The 26,502-nt window shown below is 43.3% G+C and overlaps 1 protein-coding gene across 1 annotated transcript; it reads right to left on the bottom strand.

Moving 5' to 3' along the window:
- Positions 1 to 84: 84 nt before the first annotated feature.
- On the bottom strand, positions 85 to 25,668 carry LOC123964335 (NACHT, LRR and PYD domains-containing protein 3-like). Its single transcript, XM_046041373.1, has 5 exons — positions 25,606 to 25,668; positions 16,837 to 17,043; positions 16,609 to 16,728; positions 822 to 1,057; positions 85 to 665 (listed from the first exon to the last, which is right to left on the bottom strand). Exons 2-5 carry the CDS (start codon positions 17,007 to 17,009, stop codon positions 85 to 87), a joined length of 1,110 nt encoding a protein of 369 aa, XP_045897329.1. The 5' UTR covers positions 17,010 to 17,043; positions 25,606 to 25,668.
- Between the last annotated feature and the right edge of the window lie 834 nt (positions 25,669 to 26,502).

A 26,502-nucleotide genomic window follows, 5' to 3' on the forward strand; every position in this document is an offset into this window, starting at 1 on the left:
GTTATCCAGACGAGAGCCGAGGGAAGCAGATTCCCCTTGATGAGGTTTGTCAGCAGCAGGTTGACTGATGACTTCTGTGTGACATCAGACACAACCTTCATTGTTGTGGAAATCCAATGAAAGTCTGCTTTCATCCAGGCCGTCAAAGATGAACAACAGTTTACAGACAGCGAGCTTCTCTGCTGGGACCTTCTGTAATGTTGGATGGAAAACATGGAGCAGCGTGAGAAGACTGTACTGCTCATATTTGATCAAGTTTAGCTCCCTGAATGAGAGCAGAACCAACAGACTGATATCTTGGTTTTCCAAGCCCTCTGCCCAGTCCAGAGTGAACTTCTGCACTAAGAAGGTTTTTCCAACGCCAGCGACGCCGTTGGTCAGAACCACTCTGATGTGTTTCTGTTGGCCAGGTAAGGCTTTAAAGATGTCGTGGCACTTGATTGGAGTTTCATGGAGGTTCTCCATCTTTGAAGCAGTCTCAAGCTGCCTCACCTCATGCTGGGTATTAACCTCTTCACTCTGTCCCTCTGTGATGTAGAGCTCAGTGTAGATCCTGTTGAGGAGGGTTCCACTTCCTGTTTCATCACTTCCTTCAGTCACACGTTCACATCTCCTCCTCACATTGACCTTATGTGCATCTAAAACTTCCTGCAGACCACTATCTGCTGAAAGAGGAGAGAGACTAAACAGAGAGCAAGAATCCAGATAAATAAAAATGTTTTTGAATTCATGATAATATTCAAAAAACAAATGTCCCTGTTATTAAACAGAAATCCTGTTTTCAGACATGACGACATCATCTGACAGACGTCCAGTCTTACTTTGGACAGAGCTGCTCTGACTGGCTGTCTGCAGTTCAGCTCTCTTTCTGGATCTTTCTCCACACTGGGGACAGGAGGAGTCTCCTGGTGAAGCAGACTGGTCCCAGTATGAGGTGATGCACGATCTGCAGAACCAGTGTTCACAGCTGGTAGAGACTGGATCCTTCAGGACGTCCTGACACAAAGCACAGCAGGATGGCTGCTCCTCCACAGAAACACTTATTCTGTTTGTCTTTCTGGGGAGATAGAGGGAGAATACTCAGTTTAGACATCATAGTTATTTCAATTTATTTATGTAAATGTAAATGCTCCGTACTTGTATAGCGCCTTTCTAGTCTTTTCGACCACTCAAAGCGCTTTTACACTACATCTGCATTCACCAGTCACACACATTCATACACTGAGCCTAAGTGCTCAAACAGAAACTAACATTCACACTCATTCATACACTGGCGGAATAGCCGCCAGGGGCAAATCGGGGTTCAGTATCTTGCCCAAGGACACTTCGACACGCAACCAGGAAGCCAGGGATCGAACCGCCGACCTTCCGATTAACAGCCAACCCGCTCTACCTCCTGAGCCACAGCCGCCCCATCTTTTTTAAATTGCAATAACTTTGCAGGATACACCTGTTGGGTGCTTCCTGCATCGTAATTCTACAGGGAACAGCCAAGCATGCCACCCCTTGGCTCTGCACTACTGGATTAGAGGCTGATATTTCAAGGCCTTCCTTTCATGTGCCTCCTTACAGACCTCTTCCCACGGCATGGTCAGCTTGATAAGTATGATTTTACGGTCTTTGGCTGACCACAGAACAAGGCAACAACAGGCAAAGAGCTGTGTGGACCACCTCGAGGTACTGCAGTTTCCTTCCAACATATACTCTCATTTCCCAGGAGCTGGCAGCTTGCAGGAGGGTGGACTTCTCTGATGCCCTTGTTGCGTGGGGCCTGGCTCCCTCCTCGATGAAGGTGATAGTGTCACAGTTTGACATGTGTGCTGGCGGGAACAGGTTTTAAGACCCAAACGCAGGACACAGAGGCAGAGCAGGTACAGTCTCTGGGTATTTCTTTAACTCAAAAGGAACTAAACTTACAGCAGAGTCCAAACTAAGGTTGTCCGCAGAGCAGCAAAAACACAGTCCATAACAAATGATCCAGGGGAAGACAGGACAAAAGGATAACCCAACAAACAAGGTTGCAGAGGCAGGCAAGCAAGACACACAGCAGTGGATGAACATACAATGAACCAGCAACAGCTGAACAGAAGTCATACACATTTAAACACTGGTTAACGAGGACGGCGGGAGCACAAACAGGTGATACTAATAATGACAGCACACAGACAGGCGGGGTGGTGAAATGACAGGAACACAGACAGATACCAAACAGGCCCAAACTAACAGAACTACCAACAAGCCCGCAGACAAATACCAACCGAAATATGGATACATATAAACAGACATACAGGGTACAAAAGACCAAGGACATAAGACAAGAATCCAACAGGAACTCAAAACACAGAACCGACAAGCAGGCAGAGGAACATCTGACAGGCAGGCACATGTAACAAAATACCAGACAAGAAACTAACACAGACAAAAACAGAAACCCATGTAAACAGACAAACCCTAAACGAGAACACAGAACTAGAACACAGAGTACCGAGCAGACTAAACCAAAATGATGCAGAGAAAGACCTAGAAGCAAATACTACGACATGAACTAAGGCACCGGACAGGGAACAAAGACTTGGAACCAAACCCGACTAAATTACAGATACTGAAATGACAAAACAATAACTCTAAACACGAAACTCAAAACACAACAGACTATATAACTGATACTGGACACAGGACAGAACCCAAAACAGTAAGACAGATACTAAACAGACTATAAATAACATGACTGACTGAAAACAACCAACTGACAAAACAGAACAGACACGCCCACGGTGTGACAGATAGTCTTCCTTATAAATGTGCCACCTGTTCCCCTTCGAGGGAACTCGTACTGCGTCGGTGACGACACTATGGGAACGCCTATGGGTGTGGCAGGGCTGAAATCATGAATGAAACTACTCCAATCCTATTGGCGTTGCTAGAACGGTAGCGTGTGACGGCTTAACTGGAGGCGTATATAAGCACGCCGGCACACCAGACACATTAGCTTTTTTCTATTCAGCAGGCACTCTGGCATGTTTGAGACTACTCAGAAGAAAGCTACCACAAGACGAAATTACCTGGAAGGAGAAGCAGAAGAGATGGCTGGTGAGCAGTTCAGGCAGTGTGTCTTTCCATGCCGTGCTACATCACAGCTGGGGACACTCATGCCCTGTGTGTTTCCTGTCTGGGGATGCCGCATGCCCAGGCAGCTCTCGAGGGGGCTGCTTGCGGCCATTGCGAGGCCCTGCCCCTGAGGGTGCTGAGGTCCCGTACGGCTCTCTTTTCCGAAGATGGCCGGATGCGCTCTCCCCGTGGCTCGACGGCCGGCGGTCGCTGAGGCGGCGGGGCAGCTTCGGTCATGGGGTGCCCAGCGCCGGGCTGACGTCATCAGACCGCGCCCAGCTATGAGAGGCGGGGCAGGAGCTGAGAAAAAAAAAAAAAGCTGCTCTGCACGGCTGACTATGTCCCCTCTGCTGGACTACAGCAGCGTGACAGAAACTAAGCAGCACGGCTACGGAACGATGCCTTGGGGAGAGGAATCGCTCGCGAGCTATCTTTCTCCCACCGTCACTTCATTCCTTCAGATGTTGGCGCTCCCCACCAAGCTGTGTCGGACGAAAACATTCGCTTTGGTGGGCAAGGCCTACATGGCAGTGGGTCGAGCTGGTGCAAGCCTGCACACTATGGCCATCTTGCAGGCTTACCAGGCCGATCTTCTCAAGACTATGACGTAGGGGGAGGTCCCTCTGAGGAGGACCTGACTGAGCTACGGACTTAAATGCTCCGTGTTACCAAGCATTGGCTGCTCCATGGCAGCATTGGTGGCTACGGAGCGCAATCTGTGGCTCAACCTCTCGGGCATCCAGGGGAAGGAGAAGGCTTTTCTCCTGGATGTGGCCCTCTCTCCTACTGGCCTGTTTGGTGAGGCGGTGGATACTGTCATCAGCAGGTTTCAGCACGGTGAAACGCAGGGAGAAGCGTCTGAGCAATATCTCCCCCGCCGGTCTGGGTCCAGGACGGCGACGGCTGAAGAGAGACGAGCTCAGCCCTCGTCTAGCTCCTACTGCCGGAGCCAGAAGCAAAGCGTCGCTTCCCGTAGTCCCCCTCAACCAAACCGGGACGCGAGGCGGCGCTCTCGCCCACAGCCCCCTGAGAGGCTGACCGAGGTCCCCTCCCTTGTGGCGGCTCAGGCAACAGGCGCTGTTTTCCCGCAGTCTTGGCGCTTGGGACACGCTAACTGCCAGCGAGCTCTCACCAGTCTGCCCGCCTCAATGGGTTGCAGCTGTAAAACGATCGGGCTCACACACCGTGAGTCGTCGGCGAGTTTCCCTGGCGATCCTCCGCTTCAGGGTGCCACCGGGGACCTGGTTCCCTTGGCAGATTTTGTAGAAGCATGGCGGAGCCTTGCAAACATTTCCCCGTGGGTCCTACGCACCGTAGTGGATGGCTACAGGCTGCAGTTCCAGGTCCACCCCCCGCAGAAGTTCAACGGGGTGGTCTGGACTGCGGTGCACGCGGGGCAGAGCCAGCTGTTGGGACAAGAAGTTCGCTCTCTGCTGGAGAAAGGGTCCCTAGAACTCATTTCCCCGCCAGTCAGGGAGTCCGGGTTCTACAGCCGGTACTTCATAGCTCCCAAGAAGGACGGAGGACTGCGTCCGATTTTAGATCTGCGGTCCCTGAACCAATCTCTGTGGAGATTCAGGTTCAGGATGCTCACCATCCACGCCATCATCAGTCACATCCAATCCGAGGATTGGTTTGTCACGATAGATCTACGAGACGCATATCTCCATCCGTCCCTCTCACAGGAAGTTCCTGAGGTTCGCCTTCGGGGGTGTGGCGTACCAGTATCGGGTTCTTCCGTTCGGCCTAGCACTCTCTCCTCGCACGTTCACCAAATGCATGGATGCAGCTCTGACCCCGCTGAGGCTCCAGGGCATCCGCATATTAAACTACATCGACGACTGGCTCATCTTGGCTCAGTCTCGGGAGTTAGCGGTTCGGCATCGAGATGTCGTCCTCGCCCACCTTCAGCGTTTGGGGCTGCGGCTCAACGCAAAGAAGAGCGTGCCGACGTCCGCCCAACGGACTACGTTCCTAGGGGTGGTGTGGGACTCGACGACGATACGGGCCCACCTGTCGCCTGCACGCGTCGGGTCCATTTTGTCCTCGGTAACCAGAGTGAAGCTAGGCCGCACCATCAAGGGTGAAACACTATCAGAAGGTGTTGGGTCTCATGGCGGCAGCGTCCAGCGTAAACCCGTCTGGCCTGCTGCTCATGAGAGCCCTGCAGTGGTGGCTAAAGTCCAAGGGATTCTCCCCGAGGGGAAATTCATTCCGTCTGATACGGGTTACGAGCAGGTGCCTTCGTTCCCTGTCAGTATGGAGGAAGCCTTGGTTCTTGTCCCAGGGTCCCATGTTGGGAGCGTCATGTTGCCAGACATTATTTCGACAGACGCCTCACTCGCGGGGTCGGGCGCGGTCATGGATGGCCGCTTTGCGAGAGGCTCCTGGCAGGAGCATCATTTCTCTTGGCACATAAATTACCTGGAAATGTTGGCGGTTTTCAGAGCTCTGAGGAGTTTTCTGCCCGCTCTCTGCGGTCGCCACGTCCTTGTCAGGACTGACAACACGTCGGTGGTGGCCTATTTGAATCATCAGAGGGGTATGCGCTCGCGCCCGTTATACAAACTGGCACATCAGATCCTCCTGTGGTCCCAGCAGAGACTGCTGTCCCTCAGAGCGATATACGTCCCTGGGACCCAGAATCAGGGAGCAGACCTGCGGTCGAGACAGGGGCTGAGGCCCGGGGAATGGAGACTCCACCCCCAGGTGGTGGAGTTATTATGCGAAAGGTTCGGCCCCATAGACGTAGACTTGTTTGCGTCTCGAGAGACTACGCACTGTCCCCTGTGGTTCTCCCTCTCGCCCCCAGCCCCACTAGGGCTTGATGCCATGGTGCAGACGTGGCCGAGGCTGCGCCTGTATGCTTTTCCCCCAGTCGCTCTGCTCCCGGGGGTTCTGGAGCGGGCCCGTCAGGACGGTGTCAGTCTACTGCTGGTAGCCCCGTTTTGGCCGGCCCGAGTGTGGTTCTCGGACATAATATCGCTCCTCGAGGGCCCGCCATGGTCCCCCTGTGGAGGGTCTTGCTGTCTCAGGCAGAGGGCCAGGTCACCCTTGCCCCGCCCTGTGGAGACTGTGGGTCTGGCCCCTGAGGGGGCCCAGTTCCTGGAGGCGGGCCTTACGGCGGGGACAGTCGAGACGCTGCTCAGCTCCAGAGCCCCGTCTACGAGAAGGACGTACGGCCTGAAGTGGAATGTGTTTGCCACCTGGTGTAGAGAACAGGCGGTGGACCTGCCCAGTGACTATGGTACTGGAGTTCCTCCAGGACCGTTTCTCTGCTGGCCTTTCCCCATCCACACTCAAGGTGTATGTGGCTGCTGTGGCGCTCTCCTCCTAGTCGTCCCTACAGGTTACTGCACGCTGGGGGGGCAGGCGGAGGCTTCGGCGTGGAATAGTGGGTATTCTCGTTCCCATAGTGTGTCTCGTTCCCCTTCTCGGGGAACAAGGGTTACATACGTAACCCGAGACGTTCCCCTTCGAGGGAACTCGAACTGCGTCGGTCGGCCACACCTCGCCTCGCCCGGAGTGCCTTGCTTCATAGCAAAGAGCTAATGTGTCCGGTGTGCCGGTGTGCTTATATACGCCTCCAGTTACGCCGTCACACGCTACCATTCTAGCAACGCCAATAGGATTGGAGTAGTTTCATTCATGATTTCAGCCCTGCCACGCCCAGAGGCTATCCCATAGTGTCGTCACCGACGCAGTGTCTCGTTCCCCTTCTCGGGGAACAAGGGTTACATACGTAACCCGAGACGGTCTCTTTCACTCTAGTGCAGGGGTCGGCAAATAATTTTTTTCATTGTCAATTGACTATTTATATTGCAAGTACGTTATTACTGCGTGTACGATTAGCTCTGTTGGTAGTGTACAGGACTCCAGTTTGGAGGGTAGTGTGTTTAATCCCCACTTGCTGCTAGTATTTTTTCATTTTTCAACAAATTGATTGTGAAGAGATTGTATTACATTCACAATTAAGCACGTGCAGGAGTGGGTACTATGAGGGGGGAAAGTAATAAATATTAATTGTTAAAAAAGGAGGTGACGAAAATGGATGTGATTTGAAAAATAAAGCGGATAAAATAGATGTGAACAAGTTATTTGGTTAATTTTAAGTCTATTTGATTAAAACATTACCATTTTTATTCATCAATCATCATTTACAACCCAAAATTGGCATTCATCATTTAAAGCAGGTAGCCTCAAGGGTTAGTAGGGTAAGTAACAAAAAGTTGATAATAAAATGGAGGTGATGAAAATGCATGTGATCTGAAATACAGATTAGTTAAATTTAAGGTGAATTGAAATATAAAGTAAATTGTCACCTGATGTGATAAACTTGATTTCATCGTTCACAACACCCTGCTGTCATTCATCGTTCACTGAATGTAATTTTTGTTACCCCCCCCGACAAATTACAAAATTGTGTCCGATCTGTTTGCTCCATATTTTCATCTTCAGTTATTGCCACCTGTACTTTGTCCCGTCAGGTTACAGCTGAGTAAATATAGCCTTCCTATTTAAAATGCATTGGGCAATAGGACAATTCCAGCACTTTATCATTCATTAGGGAAATTCCAGTCTGGTAAATGATGAATGAGCTGGACTTAATAAACTGTATTGATAAGGATAAGCTCAGGGATAAGCTTAGAGTTTGTTAAGCCTGCTTTCTGAAACAGGGCCCTGGTGTCGTGGAATAAAAGTTAAAGCAAAGCAGTAAGTTGCAGGAGCAGGACTTTTATATCCTGTACAACAGGTGCGCCACATCTGGATCAGCTCGTCTGGCACCTTAAAAATAGTACACAGTGACACAGCACACACAAGCAGTTTCTTCCCAACAGCCACTGAACTCTGAGACTGCCTCAGCATGACCGTGTGCGGAGCTAGCTAGCTCAGTCTCAGCCGTTAGCGCCGCCGTATCGTCACTTCCGGGTTGCAAAAACTTGACATGGCGGCGACCTATCGGCCAAACTCGAGTTTGATAATTAAATATGTGAATACACATAGGAGATTTTAATTATAGCCTACAGATGGGCTACATCTAAGAAACTGGCCCATTAATTAATTAAGATCTCCTCCCTTAAATCACAGAGGCTGCAGGGCTCACTGTATGAATGTAATGCTGATGTGGTTCCTAACTTAATTTCATCTGCAACCACAGTGAAACAAGTCAGGATGTCATCAAGTGGTGTGTATTAATATCAAACTTCTCATTTTTAACACTGGGTAAAGATGCGGTGTGTAGTATACAGGGTAACCTCGATTTAACCACGAACAAAACCTACTCGGAGCAGTATAGAGATGCAGTGTAAATTGCCATGGCAACAGACTTTGGGTAACACCTATCCAACTTTCATAGTACGGGTTAACTTGGAAGTTACACCCGACGTCACAAAGTTACTCCTGAATTTCCGTGGATAAGCCAGTTACCTTGCTTCATAGTACAGGCCACAGTAGCCAAAATCCAGTAAGCAGATCACTGCTATCCAGCCAGCCCAACGCACAGTGGCAGCCCGTTCAACCAGTGGGTAAAGAGAAGCTGTCTTCTTTTGAGAGAGTAGTTTTGTGTTGGTTTTCACTTTTTTGGCAATATTGTAACAAATCTCTTTTTTGGTTTGCACATGACCCTGACTTCCTGTCCTCTTTTGTCCCGTTTTATTATAAACATTGTTGCTCCTCCCCCTGGACTTACCATCAGGAGGAACGTAACATGGACCAAATCCATTACAATAGAGTTGAGACCAGGAGACAGAGTCACAGTCTCTGCTCCTCCATTTCAGGAGTTACCTAGCTAAAACCCCAGTAGTGATGGTGTCTGCCCCCCGACCATTGAAATCAAATGTAAATCAAAGGTAAACAGAAGAGAAGCTGTGCACAAAACAGATTATAATATTGATTTATTTTGTCTTACTGAAACCTGGCTGGGTGATGGAGAATATGTTAGCCTAAATGAATCCACTCCTCCCAGTCATATTAATACTCACGTTCCTCGAGGCACAGGCCGAGGAGACTCTAGCCTACTAATCAGCTCTTAACCTAAACTAAATTATAACTCATGTTAAAAAAACCTTGTTCTTAGTCTTTCACACCCAAGTTGGAAATCACTGCAAACAATTCTATTTGTTATAGTTTACCGAGCACCTGGTCCGTACTCTGAATTCTTATCTGAATTTGCAGAGTTTTTGTCAACTTTAGTCCTTAACGGATAAAGTTATTAGGGATGCACCGAATTCGGCCACCGAAAGTAATCAGCCGAAAATGGCACATTCAGTGTTCGGCCAAGTCAGTCAAAAGACTGATTAAATTTTATCGAACAATTAACGTTACGTTGACATGTCGGCAGCGTGGAAGCATTTTAAAGTGTCCGAGAAAGATGCAAAAATCTCCGTTTGCAGACACTGTTCTGCTGAATTGTCTCCTAGCACATCCACCCCATCTGTGGCTGACTTCTTAGAAAAGGCAACAAACTGTCTGACCTGCTTTGAGTGTTTCTGTCACTCGTTTGTGAGACGGCAATTTAGCTAGCCGTGTACACGTATTTAAGCCTTTATGGTAACTGCAACGAACCAGAGCGAGCTGACAGGCAGGTTAGCAACTTTATCCTGTCAGTTTCTCTTTTTACGAAGACAAGTGTTGCTGTATGAGAGTCCTACCTGAAGAGAGGCTTTGAAGTCTTCATGTTACACGATACGAGAACCACATACAACATTATTTATCACATTGGGTTGGAGTTGATTAATTTTGCTCAAGGATACTCATGTGGCAAAGTCTGGTTTTCAAAATAAGGTGTCTATACAGTATGGAAATAAGACTAATTACATTATATTCACAGAAAGTATAAAACATATTACATGTGTACATTAAAAGTAAATGGACACGTAATTTACTTTAGACTGAGTAAAAAGCACTTTTTGACTATTTAATTAATGCAAAAAAAGAAAGGCAAAAAATCTGAATGTACATGTTCGGTATTCTGCAGTTTTTTTCATTATATTCGGTTTCAGCTTCGGCCAACAATTTTCATTTAATTCAATTCAAGTTATTATTGTAGGGGATTTTAATATTCATGTGGACGTGGAATGATAGCATTAGTACTGCATTTATCTCTCTATTAGATTCAATTGGCTTCTCTCATAGTGTTCATAAACTAACTCACTGTTTTAATCACACCCTCGACCTTGTTCTGGTATATGGTATTGAAATTGAACATTTAATAGTGTTCCCACAGAATCCCTTTTTATCTGACCACTATTTGATAACTTTAGAGTTTCTATAGCTGAACTACACGCCATTAGGCAAAAATATATTTATCTATTTCTATACAATATGTCTGTCTGATAGTGCTGTAGCTAAATTTAAGGATGTGATTCCATCCATCGTCAACTGCTTATCCTGCGTACAGGGTCGTGGGGGGCTGGAGCCAATCCCAGCTTACATCGGGCGAAAGGTGAGGTACACCCTGGACAGGTCGCCAGTAGGATGTGATTCCATCAGCTTTTAATTCATTACCAAGTCACAAAGTAACAGAGGACTCTCTGCTAATTTCAGTCCCTCCCAAATCAATCATCTTGTTGATAGTGCTGCAGGCTCGATGCGAATGACACTCGACTCTGTTGCCCCTCTACAAAAAGAAGATAATTACACAAAGCTGGTATAACACTGAAAACTCACAAATTAAAGCAAATATCACGAAAACTTGAGAGGAACTGGAGTTCTAACAAACTGGAAAATTCTCATTTAATTTGGAAAGATAGTCTTAAAACTTATAGGAAGGCCCAGAGCAGCGTACTACTCGTCATTAATAGAGGAAAACAGGAACAACCCCAGGGTTCTTTTCATCACTGTAGCCATGCTGACAGAGTCACAGCTCTATTGAACCATGTATTCCTATAGCTCTCAGTAGTAATGACTTTATCACTTTTTGGCTGTATTTTTCCAAGATGTGGTCAAACGCGGTTCCTGGGTCACTCAATAATTACAGTTACTACCCAGAGAGGTTGAAAGGAGAATTACGATTTTTTCTCTTTCCAAAACTTAAACAAAATCTAGAAAAATGTAGGCTGTGGGTTGTTGTGATGTTGTTAGCTAACGCTAGCTAACTTCCGTAATAAAGCCCTACTGTTTTGCTTTTTAATGATTGTAATAGTAAACAGATACCTCCCCAGGTGGACAGGTAGAGCGTTGATCCTTAATATTGTTGTCTTTTGTTTTAATTGTTGGGGGATGCGGTGGTTCATTTCTACTGTGTGATCGGTAGGCTGTAGCTTATATCTTTCATTTTTTTCCACATCCGTTTGAGTCAGTTTGACAGCCCGAATACAACCTTCAAATGTATAATGCAACTGCAAAACTGTCTGTTTCTTTCTGAGATCACTTTTTCCAACAGATTTGACAATTTTTTTTTCCGTGGAGTGCAGTTATAAACAGTGGCAGCGCCGACAGTTTGTCGGACTTAGCAACAGTAACTAAGGGAGGCGGGGCTTAGCGAAGGGTCAATTGCATCAGACAGGATGAGGACTTGTCTCTGTACTGATTTTATTAGATCTTAGTGCTGCATTTTATACCATTGACCATCATATTCTATTACAGAGACTGGCACATTGAATTACCATTAAAGTAACCGCTCTAAGCTGGTTTAAGTCCTATTTATCATATTGATCTCAGTTTGTACATGTTAACGATGAGTCCTACATGCACGCCAAAGTTCCACAAGGATCTGTGCTGGGACTAATCCTAACATATGCTTTCTTTAGGCAATATTATCAGGAAACACTCCATAAACTTTCATTGTTATGCAGATGATACTCAGTTATATCTATCGATCAAGCCAGATGAAACTCATCAGTTAGCTAAACTTCAAATGTTCCTTCAGGATGTTAAAACCTGGATGACCTGTAATTTTCTAATGTTAAACTCTGTTAAAGCGGAAGTTATTGTTCTGGGGCCCAAGCACCTCCGTGACGCATTATCTAAAGATATAGTTTCCCTTGATGGCATTGCCCTGGCCTCCAGCACCACCGTGAGGAATCTTGGAGTTATCTTTGATCAGGACATGTCGTTTAAGTCTCACATTGAGCAAATTTCAAGGACCGCTTGTGCTTGTGCTTTTATGCAACAATGAAAGTTTATGGAATATTTCCTGATAATATTGCCTAAAGGAAGCATATATAAAGTGAACAGGATTGGTCCAAGGACAGATCCTTGTGGAACTCCATGACTAACTTTGGCGTGCATGGAGGACTCATCATTAACATGTACAAACTGAAATCGGTCTGATAAATAGTGATGGAAAAGTCACTCTTTTGAAAGACTCGAGTCACCAAATCTCGTTCATTAAAATGAACTAATCTTTTTTTGTGTCATTTTGTTGATTTTAACTAGGCTGGTTATTGGGGCGCTGCAGCCCTATAGTGGACGATTTTTAAAAAAAAAACAGCGCAGTTCTCAAAAACAGAAGGCTGCCTGGCTTGCTCTAATTGACAAAGTATAATGCACAAATTCACCTCTTGATCTTTCTCTATCATGGTTCTATAAAGCCCCATGGAGCCAAAACCAAATTCAAACCATGTAAAGACCACAGAAATATGTTGTCAATATTCGATTAAGCCACTACTCCGGCTAAATCTGTCCATTTTCACAATCTTTCCTGAGTATACTACCAGACCAGCCATATGTAAATAATTATAATTACTATCACTATATCTCTGAAGTGCTCATTCATACAGTAGCCTAATGCCTATCCATGAGTAACATCTATATATTAACATCAGATTTACAGGGAATATATTGAAGTAATAACCTTAACACACCAGATGAATAAAACACACTCTTATTAAAATTTAACAAATTTAATAATAATCTCAAACACTGCAGGTTGTTCACCAGTCAGTAAAAGTTAAGTTGCGTTCTCTGGCAGACCCGGATCAGCTGTTAGCTGTAAACAAACCACAGGGCTAACGCTAACGTTGCTATGTGGCTGTGTTTTAATGTTTTAATGAGCTGGTCCATATGTATTTGTACTTATATTATATAGCTATTTTGTTAATTATGTGACATTTAATAAAGCATACCGTTATTACAGCGCAGTGATGTTGTGCTAAGTTATAGTTTTAATACAGCCGCACCGTAACTTTAGTCCTGCTAGTGTTTAACATTATACCTAAAAGCTGATGAGAGTTGTTCTGGGTCCACTTCAGAGCCCTGACAGGGTTCTACCTGGAGCCGAATTACCTCCGAGGTCATCTCATCTCCAAAACAAACAGACCCGGTCATTAAAACATTAAAACACAACCACGTAGCAACGTTAGCGTTAGCCCTGTAAACTGCTAACAGCTGATCCAGGTCCGCCAGAAAACGCAACATAACTTTTACTTTTTATTTACTAACAGAGCGGTGCTGTTGTTTCACAGTTTGAGAGCGATGTGTTCATGTGTGTTTCTCTGTCTGCAGAATCCAGACCTGATGTGGCCCATTCTGCGTCCAGAACTGCCAAACTGCTGCTTTATATGTGTTAATTTCTCTGTTCCTCTCTCTGTGCTGGCTTGATCCAGATTATTATTAAATTGGTTGAATTTTAATAAGAGTGTGTTTATTCATATAGTGTATCAAGCTTATTACTTCTATATACGCAAATCTGATATTAATATTTTACTCATTGAAAGGGATGTTATGCTACTATGAATGAACACTTTAGAGATAATGATAGTAATTATATACATAAGCCTTTATATGGCTGGTCTGGTTGTATACTCGGGAAAGATTGTGAAAATGGAAGGATTTAGCCAGAGTAGTGGTGATTACATATTGACAACATATTTTTGTGGTTTTTACATGGTTTGAATTTGGTTGTGGGCCCAGGGGGGTTTATATAATGATGATATACAGTAATCAAGAGGTGAATTTGTACATTACACTTACAAATAAAGCAAGGCAGACAGCCTTCCGTGTTTGAGAACGGCGCTGTTTTTTTTTTTTTTTTTTAATCGCCCACTAGAGGGCCGCAGTGCCGCAATAACCAGCCTAGTTAAAATGAACGAAATGACTCAAAAAAAAGATTAGTTCATTTTAATGAACAAGATTTTAATGAACGAGTCTGTCAAAAGACTCGAACTTGCCGTCACTACTGTAAACACTAGCAGGACTAAAGTTACGGTGCAACTATAACTTAGCACAACATAACTGTGCTGTAATAATGTTATGCTTTATTAATTATCACAAAATTATCAAAATAGATATTAGATATACGTCAATCTAATGACCTGACAACAGACTTGCACTGAACAATTAGTTCATTCCTGCTCCACAGTAGCCGAGCTGTCGGAGCTGACGGAGACCTTGCAGCTGCAGTGTAACGAGTGAACGTAAGAGTCCAAGACTATTCACGCATGCGTGAAAATGAACGAATTACTCACTGAGACAACCCGTTCCTCCTGAGTCACATACAAGATTAGGTCAAACGAACGAAACGTTTTTTGAACAACACTACTGATAAATAGGACTTACACCAGCTTAGAATGGTTCCTTTACTGCCAATGAAATGTTACAGTCTCTGTAATAAGATCTGATGGTCAATGGTATCAAATTCAGCACTAAGATCTAATAAAAACCAGTATAGAGACAAGTCATTTGTCTGATGCAATAAGGAGGTCGTTAGTAATTTTCACCAGTGCTGTCTCTGTGCTATGATGAGCTCTAAATCCTGACTGAAAATCCTCAAATAAACCATTGCTATGTAGAAATTCACACAGCTGTTTAGCAACTGCTTTCTCCAGAATCTTAGAGAGAAATGGAAGGTTAGATATAGGTCTATAGTTGGCTAAAACACCCGGATAAAGTTTGGGCTTTTTCAGAAGAGGTTTAATTACAGCTACTGTAAAGTACTGTGGTACATAGCCTGTTGATAGTCGGGATGAGGTCTAAGAGGCAGGCTGATGGTTTAGATGAAGAAATGATTGAAGTTATTTGGTAAAGATTGAGGGAAGCAAAGCAGTCTAAACATCCATCTCTAACACAAAATATTTGTTCCTCTATACCACGACCACAAGTCGCATTGACATAAAAGTTGAGCCGAATTGTTCAGGATGGTCCCCTGACTCCATGGACCATAGTTAACCCAAATATGACCATAGGTGGTACTGTTATTGCAGATTAAAAAAAAAAAAAAACAACCATTGACTTACATGCATTTTATACCATAACCAATCCATAACCACAAGTCCAATTGATACCAAATTGGGGTCAATTGTTCCCCATGGGCTCCTGATGACACCTGGAAAAGTGTGTGCAATTCGGCTTATAGGTGGCGCTACAATCAATGCTGAAATACAGTGGGAAAATCCCATTCATTTCAATGGGATTTTGAATCAATGCACATTTTGCCTCATAACTACGCACCATTACATCGCACATTCATAAACCTTATGTCTACGTGTTTGGGGGATGGTATAGGAATCGCCTCTGTGCGATGACGTATTCGTTTTGCAAAACTGAGACAACTGAAACCCCTATTTTAATTAACTCCTCCGAAGCGACACGTCCGATCGGCACCAAACTTTGCACGGAACACCTATGGACCAAGCTGACGCAGGCTCCCCAGATCGAAACGCCTAAAACTGTTACAATTATAAGCTAACAAATCCTTGCGAGAAATGGTAAAAACACAATGTGATGTCATATCTTAGAATGAACGGTCAATACCAAACTTGACAACCGTATGTGGTATGCCCCCCTGATGAGCTGTGCAAAATTTAGTGTCAATTGGCCTCTAGGTGGGGCTTTTATATATCAAATAATGCTCCCATAGACATCCCCTCATTTTATATGTCCGTAACCGCAAGTCCCTTTAATTTCAAACTCTGGCCGTTTATTCTCCATGGGCCCCCCGAGCCACAGCAGGGCGCCTGGGTCGACTCGCGCACCCTCTGTGGGGCGAGAGGGCGGCTTGCGCTGGGAGGCTTGGACCTAGCTTACAACTGCTTGCAGTTCTAGTTGTTATTATTATCATTAACATTAAAATTTACATCACATCTCTTACTCTCGCCCTTTCTCACTCACTCTCTCTCTCACCCCCAACCGGTCGAGGCAGATGGCCGCACACCCTGAGCCATGGTTCTGCTCGAGGTTTCTGCCTCTTAAAAGAAAGTTTTTCCTTGCCTTGGGTTTCTGTAAATAATATCACAGAGTACGGTCTAGACCTGCTGTTTTATGAAAAGCGCTATGAGATAACTGTTTTTGTGATTTGGCGCTATATAAATAAGATAAGATATTTAATTGAACTGAACTGAGATTCTCTGAGATAGTTGGTCTAAAAGACACTCCTCATCAATGGAGCCTTTTCCTTCATAGATATAAATGTACAATATGAAATACTTACATTAAAGTAGAACATAAATCCCACATTTGTGTAGCTTATCTATCCGTAAAGTAGAAAACAATGTCTTATATTTTGGCCAATCCAATCATAACAGTAATTATATAAACCATAATTAGTAGCAGTTCTCTTACTTTGTGTGTGAGGGTACAGGTTCATTACTGAACTGTGGAGGAGGATCCTTGGACCGGTCACTCTTTATAGACAGACAGCTGGATACTGCAGACTCTGCTTTCTGGGTGTGGTACCGACCTCTGCAAACACCAAGATGTTTTAATTAATTTCATGTAAATTACAGTGGATACAATATACTGCCATTACTGATCATTTGGTGGTTAAAAAGTAACTGGCAGTTCCCTTACTGAGTGTCTGAGGGTCCAGGTTCATTACTGAACTGTGGTGGAGGATCCTTGGACTGGTCACTCTTTATAGACAGACAGCTGGATACTGCAGACTCTGCTTTCTCCTCCCCTTCCTCCACACAATCACTCATCTTATGCACTTCAGAGGGCGTTGAGGCAAATATGTTGTGCATACAAGCCGTACAACATAAAGACGAGGAAAACAAACTGGTGAAAAGAGATTAAGAGGAGGAGCTAGTTTAATAGTCAAGTCTAAGGATGGGGATCGAGACCTGATTCTATAAGATCCAGGTTCCAAATTTTTCAAAACCCGAAAATACTCAATAGATAGGCCTACTGCTATCATTACTAGTGTAACTGTTGCTTTGGATAAAAGTGTATGTCAAATGAGTAAATGTAACCAGGCCCAATGGAGGACTCAGCCCAAATTGATAATTAAGAGATCAACAACGCCACCTTGGGACTTTCACCCAAAGAGTTTAAATGTGAAATTGATTACAGTTATTACCAACCCTGGGATTCCCACTAGCACAGGTAAGACCACATAAAAGATCAGAGACAAGGTTTTTCCAGAATAAGAGTCAGAATCAGCTTTATTGCCAGGTATGTGTACACATACGAGGAATTTGACTCAGGATTGTACATTGCTCACGATGTGCTTACTCAAACAAAAATACAATAACAAAATAAAATCAGACATAGACTACAGTATAGACAACACTAATATACACACTATGAACTAAGACAATATAGACATATTGACAAATAGCGCAGTTATCAGAGTACAAAGGATGCAGGAGTAAAATTATTATTATAATTTTTATGTACATGTCGGAGGTGGATGTGATATACAGGTACACAATACATGTATACATGTACACATGTACACAGTGCGATGGAGCGTAGTGCAAAGGATGCTGGAATAAATAAGTATTTTGTGCAGGAGTTATGACTTGAGGTAGGTGAATTGGTATACAGTATATACAACATGACAATATAACAATGTGAACAGCACTGAAATAGAGAATGGTGATTAAGTAATAAGTGGTAACCAGTAGACAGGTTGCTGATTAGAGACAGAGTTACTGGGTTATTGAACAGGAGTTGTTCCTGACACTGTGAGTCAGAAATCAGCTGTTCATCAGAGTGATGGCTTGTGGGAAGAAACTGTTGTGTCTGTTGGTTTTGGCGGTTTTGGGTTTTTGCTCTGTTGTGGAACAGGTTGTGTCCGGGGTGCTGGAACAGGTTGTGTCTGGGGTGAGATGGATCCTGTCCTGAATGGAGGGCAGGTTGGCACCGATGATTTTTTCTGCAATCCTGACTGTCGTTGTAGTCTGCTCCTGTCCTTTTTGGTGGCAGATCCAAACCAGACAGTGATGGACGTGCGGAGGACAGACTGGATGATGGCTTTGTAGAAGTGGATCTGCAGCTCTTTAGGCAGGTTGAGCTTCCTGAGCTGGCGCAGGAAGTGCATCCTCTGCTGGGCCTTCTTGATGATGGTGTCCGTGTTGGGCTCCCACTTCAGGTCCTGGGATATAGTGGATCCCAGAAACCTGAAGAATTCCACAGCAGACACAGGGCTGTTTCTTGGAGTACATGGTCATCTCCACAGTTTTGAGCGTGTTAAGCTCCAGGTTGTTCTGGCCACACCAGAGAGCCAGCTGATCAACCTCCCGTCTGAAGGCCGACTCATCGCCGTCCCAGATGAGGCCGATGACCTGACTTGTGTCTTCAGCAAACTTCAGCAGTTTGACAGATGGGTCTCCTGAGGTGCAGTTGTTGGTGTAGAGGGAGAAGAGCAGTGGGGAGAGCACACACCCCTGGGGGGCACCAGTGCTAATGGTCCGGGTGCTGGATGTGATATTCCCCAGCCTCACCTGCTGACTCCTGTCAGTCAGGAAGATTGTGAACCACTGACAGGTGGAGGCTGGCACAGTGAGCTGGGTGAGTTTGGTGCTGAGGATGTCTGGAATGATGGTGTTGAACGCCAAGCTGAAGTCCATGAACAGGCATATGCATATGTCCCTGGAGAGTCGAGGTGTTGCAAGATGTAATGCAGTCCCAAGTTGACTGCATCATCTACTGACCTGTTAGCCCTGTAGGCAAACTGCAGGGGGTCCAGCAAGGGGCCTGTAATGTCCTTCAAGTGGGCCAACACCTGTCTTTCAAAGGATTTCAAAACTACAAATGTCAGGGCGAAAGGCCTGTAGTCATTTAGTCCAGAGATGGAGGGTTTCTTGGGGACCGGGATGATTGTGGAGCGTTTGAAGCAGGAGGGAACTTCACACAGCTCCAGTGATCTGTTGAAGATTTATGTGAAGATGGGGGCCAGATGGTCTGAACAGATTTACAGGCAGGATGGTGACACACCTTCAGGTCCAGGAGCCTTCCTGATCTTCTGCCTTTGAAAGAGGTGGCTCACATCCTTTACAGATCTTGAGTGCAGAAGAGGGGTCAGAGAGTGGGGGTGGCAGCGTGTCAGAGGGGGAAAGTGGTTGTTTGAAGATGGTGTTGGAGCAGGGGAGTGGTGTGACTGTGGGCTTTTCAAACCTACAATAAAAGCCATTCAGCTTGTCTGCCAGTTGTTGAGTACCAGCAGTGTTGGGTGATGGTCTCGTGTATTTTGTGAGTGTCCGCAGGCCTCTCCACACTGACGCAGGATTGTTGGCTGTAAAGCTGTTACTTAGCTTTTCAGCGTAGCGCCTCTTTTTAGCTTTGATCTCTTTACTCAGAGTGTTCCTGGCCTGGTTGTACAGGACTCTATCCCCACTTCTGAAGCTATCCCCACTCCCTTTTGCGATCCGCACGGATGAGATTAAATCCCGGTAGGTAAAGTGCTCTGTCCGGGATGTGCGGGGCGAACCAGGATTAGGTGAAACAGAGGGCTGCAGATCTGCAGAAGTCTCCGGAGGATCCCAAACAGAGTGGCTGCTCATCCAACTAATAACTCCGGGAAAGTTCCGGGTTCATTAAGGAGCGGTGGAATGGTATGAGCAGTTGAAAGTCCAATGTTTAAGAGCTCTTCTCTGGTAAATGTTACCAGAGAGGGACGGCTGTGACATCCCCCATCTTTCGGCTGCTGGGATGTCTGTCTCTTCGTATCATGTGTTGCAGATGTCAGAAGGCGTGGTTAAAATCATCAGTTGTTGGAGCCACCTGGGCCCGGTAGTTACAAGAGCGCGTCTTTTGTTCTGCACTTCGGGCTAGAGAGGAGGGAAACCCTGTTCCCTATGCTCCACGCTCCTCGATATTTTAGTTTCTTTCATAATACAACACTTCACTCACTATTCCTTCAAGCATGCATACCTGCTGCCATGACTGATCTACTGATTATCATACTTCATATGATTTTTGAATATTAAGTTGTTTCTGTTTGTGTAAAAAATAAAAGTAATGGTACATTTACTGCAGTTTGTGTCATTGTACTGTTCTTTTTTGTCGCGGTGTTTAGCCAGCTGTGACATGGCAAAAAGCACTACGCAGTGTAATCCAGCCGTCTGCGGTGCCATCTTGAGATCTATCCTTTGAGCAACTTAAAATTATTTATTACAGAGACCATAAAACAACTGCAAACTAAACATAGCTATAAAAATAATCTAATAACATAATCAATGCAAATAAAAGGAAAAACGACCAATAATACTTAAAATACAATACGAGAGGAGAGTTTCGTTTATGAGTGGAAAACTATTAGTAAAGAGTGTCTGCCGTCTATAGTTCTACAGTGTGGATCTTATAAAAGGGGGTATAAATAAACACTTCAACACGCCAATATAACAAAATAAAACCCAAATAACACACTTAAAAGTACATGTAATGTTATTAAAATGAGCCACCTATTATACGTCACCACCTCTGGATCAAAATAACCCAAACCACTATCAGGAAATCTCTATGGTTAGAATGTTATGTCAATAGTTTTCCTGAAATCAAAGCCAAATTAAAAATCCCTAAAACGAAACAACATTCAAAGAAATAAAATCTCCTCACACACTACTATAAAACAGGTCGTAACAAGACAACAAGAACTAATCGAGGAGAGATCACTTTCTTGCCTTAATGATGGAAGATGTACCAGGGTTAATGTTACAAGAAATTCAGTTTCATGTATAGAGCTTACTTACTTACTTACTAGTCTCGGTAAATATGAGTAATTTATGTGAATGGAATGTAAAGAATAGCAACATAGGGAGTGATCACTTTCCAATATTGTGTTCCATGAACTCTGATATGTACTGTATGTTCAGGATGGTTATGTAATACAGAGATGGTGTTTTCATAAAGGTAACTGGGGAAAAATTCAGAGAACTTTGTACTGAGTATACTGAAAGAATATCGATGGAGGGTGATGTAAAGAGCTGCGCAGTAGCAGTGACTTCCATGATTATTAGTGCTGCAACAACCTGCAAGAGCACCATGAATGAGAAAAAGAAAATAGTTCCATGGTGGAACGATGAATGTAAAAATGCCATACAAGACAGAAATCACGCATTCTGAATTTTAAGAAAGCATTTGAGCCAAGATAACCTGGTTGACTATCAAAGAGGGCTATGGCACGGAAAATAATTAAGTCATTCGAGAAGAATGCATGGAGGCAATTCTGCTCCTCCATTGGTAGAGAAGTTAAATTGGGTGACATTTGTTGAGATGAGTGGGAAAATAATATCTGTTAAAATCCCAGTGCTGATAGATGGAGAACACCTGGCAATTACAAATAAGGCGAAAGCTGAGCAACTAGGTAAGACATTTGCAAATGTACATAGTGGGAGCCATTTAGATGAAATACATAAACAACGGGAAAAGGATATTTTAAGAACAAATAGTGATGTAACTTAGAAAAAAGATAGTGATGAATCGGCACTTGACATGGACTTTTCATTACATGAGTTAAAAATGGTCCTAGAGGGAAGTGGAAATACAGCTCCAGGACAAGATCAACTATGCTATGCTATGTTTAGACAATTACCAAAAGAAGTCTAAAACTGTTCAATAAGATATGGAGAGAAGGTGTAATGCCTGATAGTTGGAAAAGTGCTCTGATAGTACCTTCTGGTAAACCTGGTAAAGACACAACTAATGCAGGAAACTACAGACCTAAAGCCTTAACATCACGCTTGTGTAAATGGATGGAAAAGATAATTGTCTGTAGATTGTCATATTATTTAGAGCAAAGAGGACTGCTAAACAAATACCAAAGTGGATTTCGTAAAGGAAGATCTACGGTAGACGCTTTAGTTAAAGTTAGCAATGAGGCAGAAAAGGCGGTTAGTATGAAAGAGGTCATGGCTATAGTATATTTTGATATTGAGAAAGCTTATGATTCATTGTGGAGAGAAGGACTACTGATAAAAATACATGAAGTGGGTATTGGCGGAAGACTTCCTGTCTAACCGAACTTTCCGTGTTAAAGTTGGAGATGCTGTGTCGGAGGATTTTGAAATTGAAAATGGTATTCCTCAAGGGAGTGCTCTAAGCCCTATTTTATTTAACATCATGATAAATGACCTTTTTGTAAATGTTGATATAGATATTGGGTCATCATTTTATGCAGATGATGGGGCTATATGGAAAAGAGGGAAAAACATTAGACATGTGACTAATAGCATACAAAGTGCTGTATTAAAAGTTGAAAATGTCATATGATTGGGGATTTAAGATATATAGCCATATGTTCTTTGCCAGAAACAGAAATATTAATAACACACAGCTTAAATTGTATGGACAAAATATGGAAAGAGTGAAAGAGTTCAAGTATCTAGGATTGTGGTTTGATGAGAAATGTGTATGGAGGAATCATGTTAAACTGGTTGAAACAAAATGTAAAAAAGGTACTGAATCTCATAAGGTCAGTTTCTGGTTACTAATGGGGAGCAGATAACTTACTAGATATTTATAGGGCCTTAATACGATCGTGTATTGATTATGGATGTATGGTATATGGAGCAGCAGCCAAGAGTATTTTAGAAAAACTAGACAGACTACAGTTCAGAGCTCTAAGACTCAGTTTAGTTGCAGTGAAAACAACCCCTACTAATGCACTGTTGGTAGAAGCTGATGAATTGCCATTATATTTGAGACGTTCTAAGTTGTCTTTAGCATATTGGGTCAAGTTATAAAGATCTGGAGAGGAAAAACCTGCAACAAAGGTTCTGTGTGACTGTTGGGAATATACACAACAACTGAAAGGTTCAGCATTTGGCTGGAATATTAATGCAGTAGCAGAAGAATACGGATTAAACAACATAGAATACGGACCAAATACTGAATGGGGTCATGTTCCTCAGTGGATATTTCCTGTGCCCAATGTGGACTTGAAGCTTCTAGAGAAGAAGAAAGAATGGTGTGAAAGTAATGTGGATAATATTGGATATTTGGTTCAAGATCGTGTGAAGAGGAATTCTTATAATTAAATGCTATTATTTACTGACGGATCAAAAGATCCAGGGACTGAACATGCAGGATCAGGAGCATACATACCTGAGTTTGATGTAGTTATATGTAAAGGACTTAAAGATAAATTATCTGTATCTACAGCAGAAATGGTTGCTATTATTTTAGGGTTACAGTGGATAGAAGAGGTGAGGCCTGAGAGAGTTGTCATTCATCTCCACTGCAGCCCTGTATAGTTTGAATTCCAAAAAGACAGTAAGAGATGATCTCTTGATTGAAATATGTACAATAATGCTGAGAATACAAAGAGCTGGAGTTGATGTGCAATTTGTCTGGGTCCCGACACGTGGACAAGATCGGTCAGGATCTAATGTTAATTCATGTTCTGTGTTCTTCTACTCATCCAAACAGTCTGACACACAGTCCAGGTTTATACAGTGAAACTGTTTGGAGCAAAGCAGCCGTCCTCCTGATCAATCCTGAGCTCCATCAGAGCGTCTAAACATGGATTATAGAAGCTAAAATATTAATTATGCTTTTATCTGTCTGTGCTGTCTAGTTTATTACTGCAGTTTTTTTTGTTTTGTACCACAATATTTGCTGTCACTTTACTGAGCGAATGGAATCGTTTAAGAAAACACTCATACATTAATACAGCACAATAAAGAATTCACCTGGAAAGCTACAGTGACCGGTGAATGTCCATGCAGGTGCTGGTCTAAATAAAATAATTAGTTGTGTTGGTGGCCTATCACACCAATGCATCTGCTATAATCGTGACAAAACGAGTGCAAACAGCTGCTGACATCAAATTATTAGGCTGTATTATCAACCAGAGCATTGTGTTTATTATGTATCTGCAGTTATATGAAAGAACAGAAAGTAAATTCACTCAAACGATCTTTTTTTTTTAATGACGAGTTGTGTTTATTGTTCCATGTGCCATGGTCATGATAACATAAATGATTAGTTAGTACTTTCACACATCCTGAAGTTTTAAATGTCAAAGTTTTACAGTTTAGAAGCTAGTGAAGTTTAAACGTCAGGAGTCACGCAGCCATTCTACCTTATCTAGATACTGAGGGGGGCAGAGTCCACCAGGCTGCAGGCTGGACCAGGAAAACAAGCTGCAGATGTAGATAAAAAGAGCAGCCAATATCTGATCCAAATGTGCATTAGCTGTTGAATATTCTAGTTAGCTAGCTAAGATATATTTATACTATTTTTTTATTACGAAAAAGGACATAATGAGTATGCAAAGAAGGGCAGTGTCAAGCTTTCTAAATAAAAACAAGAATAACTTAAACTATTTAATGGTTGTGTTTCTTCTGTCCCACCCAGTAACATTACATTTATCTGACGCTTTTATCCAAAGCTGCTTACAATTGCTATACATGTCAGAGGTCGCACGCCTCGGGAGCAACTAAGGGTTAAGTGTCTTGCTCAGGGACATATTGGCAGATCGGTCATAGTGAGGAATTGAACCCGAGTCTCTCGCACCAAAAGCACTTGTCTCATCCATTGTGCCATCCACCACCCTACAGGGACGAATGGAAACAACGCGCAACTTTCCTTCAAAGTGTAATTGTACTGAAGTCGTTCCACATTTTAACAAGATAACACCTGGGATTGATAGAACACACACGTGAGTTGTTGATGACAACAACAAATGATTTCTGTCTGTAACATTATATTTTAAAATGACGTATATCTGAAAAGTGTTTCTATCGTCCCGGCTCTCCCCTAAAGCAATGAAATTCAAAATGTGTAAAGATTGAAATATTTTTCTTTAATGCCGTTGTTGCTTGTTCTGTTATACCCCATATATCTATTGTGTCATATTTTTTTTCTTTCGTTTTGCCTGAATCTTTCATATGAGATGAATATACGATTCAATAAGTGGAGCTAATTAGCTGAGTTTCAGGAGCAGGACCTCACGTACAATCACATTACTCCTGACACTTTCATAAATACCCCACTAACCCACCTCCTCTTCTTGCTCTGTCATGCTGCATTTTGGTTCCACCACCTCCTTCGCCGTGTCCTCTCTTCAGCTGGTGTTTCTATGCTGCGATCTATGCTGCCTTGTCGAAAAATGCTACCTTATGTGTTCCCTTTTCCAATCCCATAAAGTTATAACTCTCACAGTATTATGACATATTCTGTTTTTTAATTATATTATAACATAATTTCTGGGGTAGCGTATTCTGATCCCCTATCAAATAAGGCTCCCATTACAGAATCATTTTATATTGCACCACTACTCACTCCATGTGTACTGTACGGATACATCTCGACTGTTATTTCTTTCCTCTACAGTCCACAGGGAGAAAACTGACCCTTGATCATAAATAATAAAAATGTTGGATTAACACTCACCCTGACTCAGCCTTCACTTGTCCTCCTTCTGCTATGTCCAAACAACATGGAGTCTAACCTGACTGAACTTCCCAGCTCTCTTAACCACCTGATCAGTGCTGCTCCTCCCCTCTCCCTTTACAGGAAATCAAGAGAGATTGTATACGTGTGTGTGTGTGTGTGTGTGTGTGTGTGTGTGTGTGTGTGTGTGTGTTTATTGGCAGCAGTTGCAGCAGTACAGTAGGTTAGTCACAGTGAGCCTCTTCCAAACACTGTCTACAATCTCACAATAAGATATGTATCATCATGCAGAGGCCATGTTGATTTTGAATAATGATCTTGACAGCTATTCTTTATTATTCTCTATAACAGAGAAGGAAAAGCCATAAGAGTTGAACAATTTAAGTAATTTCACTGTCTAATCCCAGAGTTATGAATAGGTGCAATGAAAATATTCTTTAACGTTTAGTAGTAGTAGTAGTAGTATACTTTATTGTCCTCGAAAGGAAATTTGTTTTGGACTGCATGGTTGCTGCATGTACATAGAAATATACAATATACAAGTATAAAAAATATAAAAAGAGGAAAGACAATTAATTTACAAATTTAAAATTAATAAGATAGACTGTTATTCAACATACGTGTAGACACAGGAACAAAAGAATTTTTATACCGGTTTAGTTTGCACAGTGGAACTCTATATCTTCTGCCGGAGGGGAGCAATTCATACTTAGAGTGCAGAAAGTGAGTTTGGTCCCCCACAATTTTCTGCACCTGATTTAAAGTGCTATTCTCAAATAACTGTTGGAGATTCAAAGATTCCTCATTTCCAACTGTTTTAAGTGCTGTCAACACCAGATGTGACAATTTGGATTTTAGCTGTATAGATAGGTTCCCAAACCATACTGTAACACCATA

This window comes from Micropterus dolomieu, unplaced genomic scaffold (assembly GCF_021292245.1).
Source record: "Micropterus dolomieu isolate WLL.071019.BEF.003 ecotype Adirondacks unplaced genomic scaffold, ASM2129224v1 contig_1784, whole genome shotgun sequence".
Classification (NCBI taxonomy): Eukaryota; Metazoa; Chordata; class Actinopteri; order Centrarchiformes; family Centrarchidae; genus Micropterus; species Micropterus dolomieu.

What these genes read in the sequence shown, in the direction of transcription:
- LOC123964335 (XM_046041373.1), bottom strand. Translation starts at nt 17,009, where the DNA reads ATGCACAACATATTTGCCTCAACGCCCTCTGAAGTGCATAAGATGAGT. An exon ending in CCTGTACCCTCACACACAAA is followed by an intron (nt 1,058 to 16,608) that starts GTAAGAGAACTG and finishes CTATCTCCCCAG; the next exon opens with AAAGACAAACAGAATAAGTG. An exon ending in TCAGAGCAGCTCTGTCCAAA is followed by an intron (nt 666 to 821) that starts GTAAGACTGGAC and finishes CTCCTCTTTCAG; the next exon opens with CAGATAGTGGTCTGCAGGAA.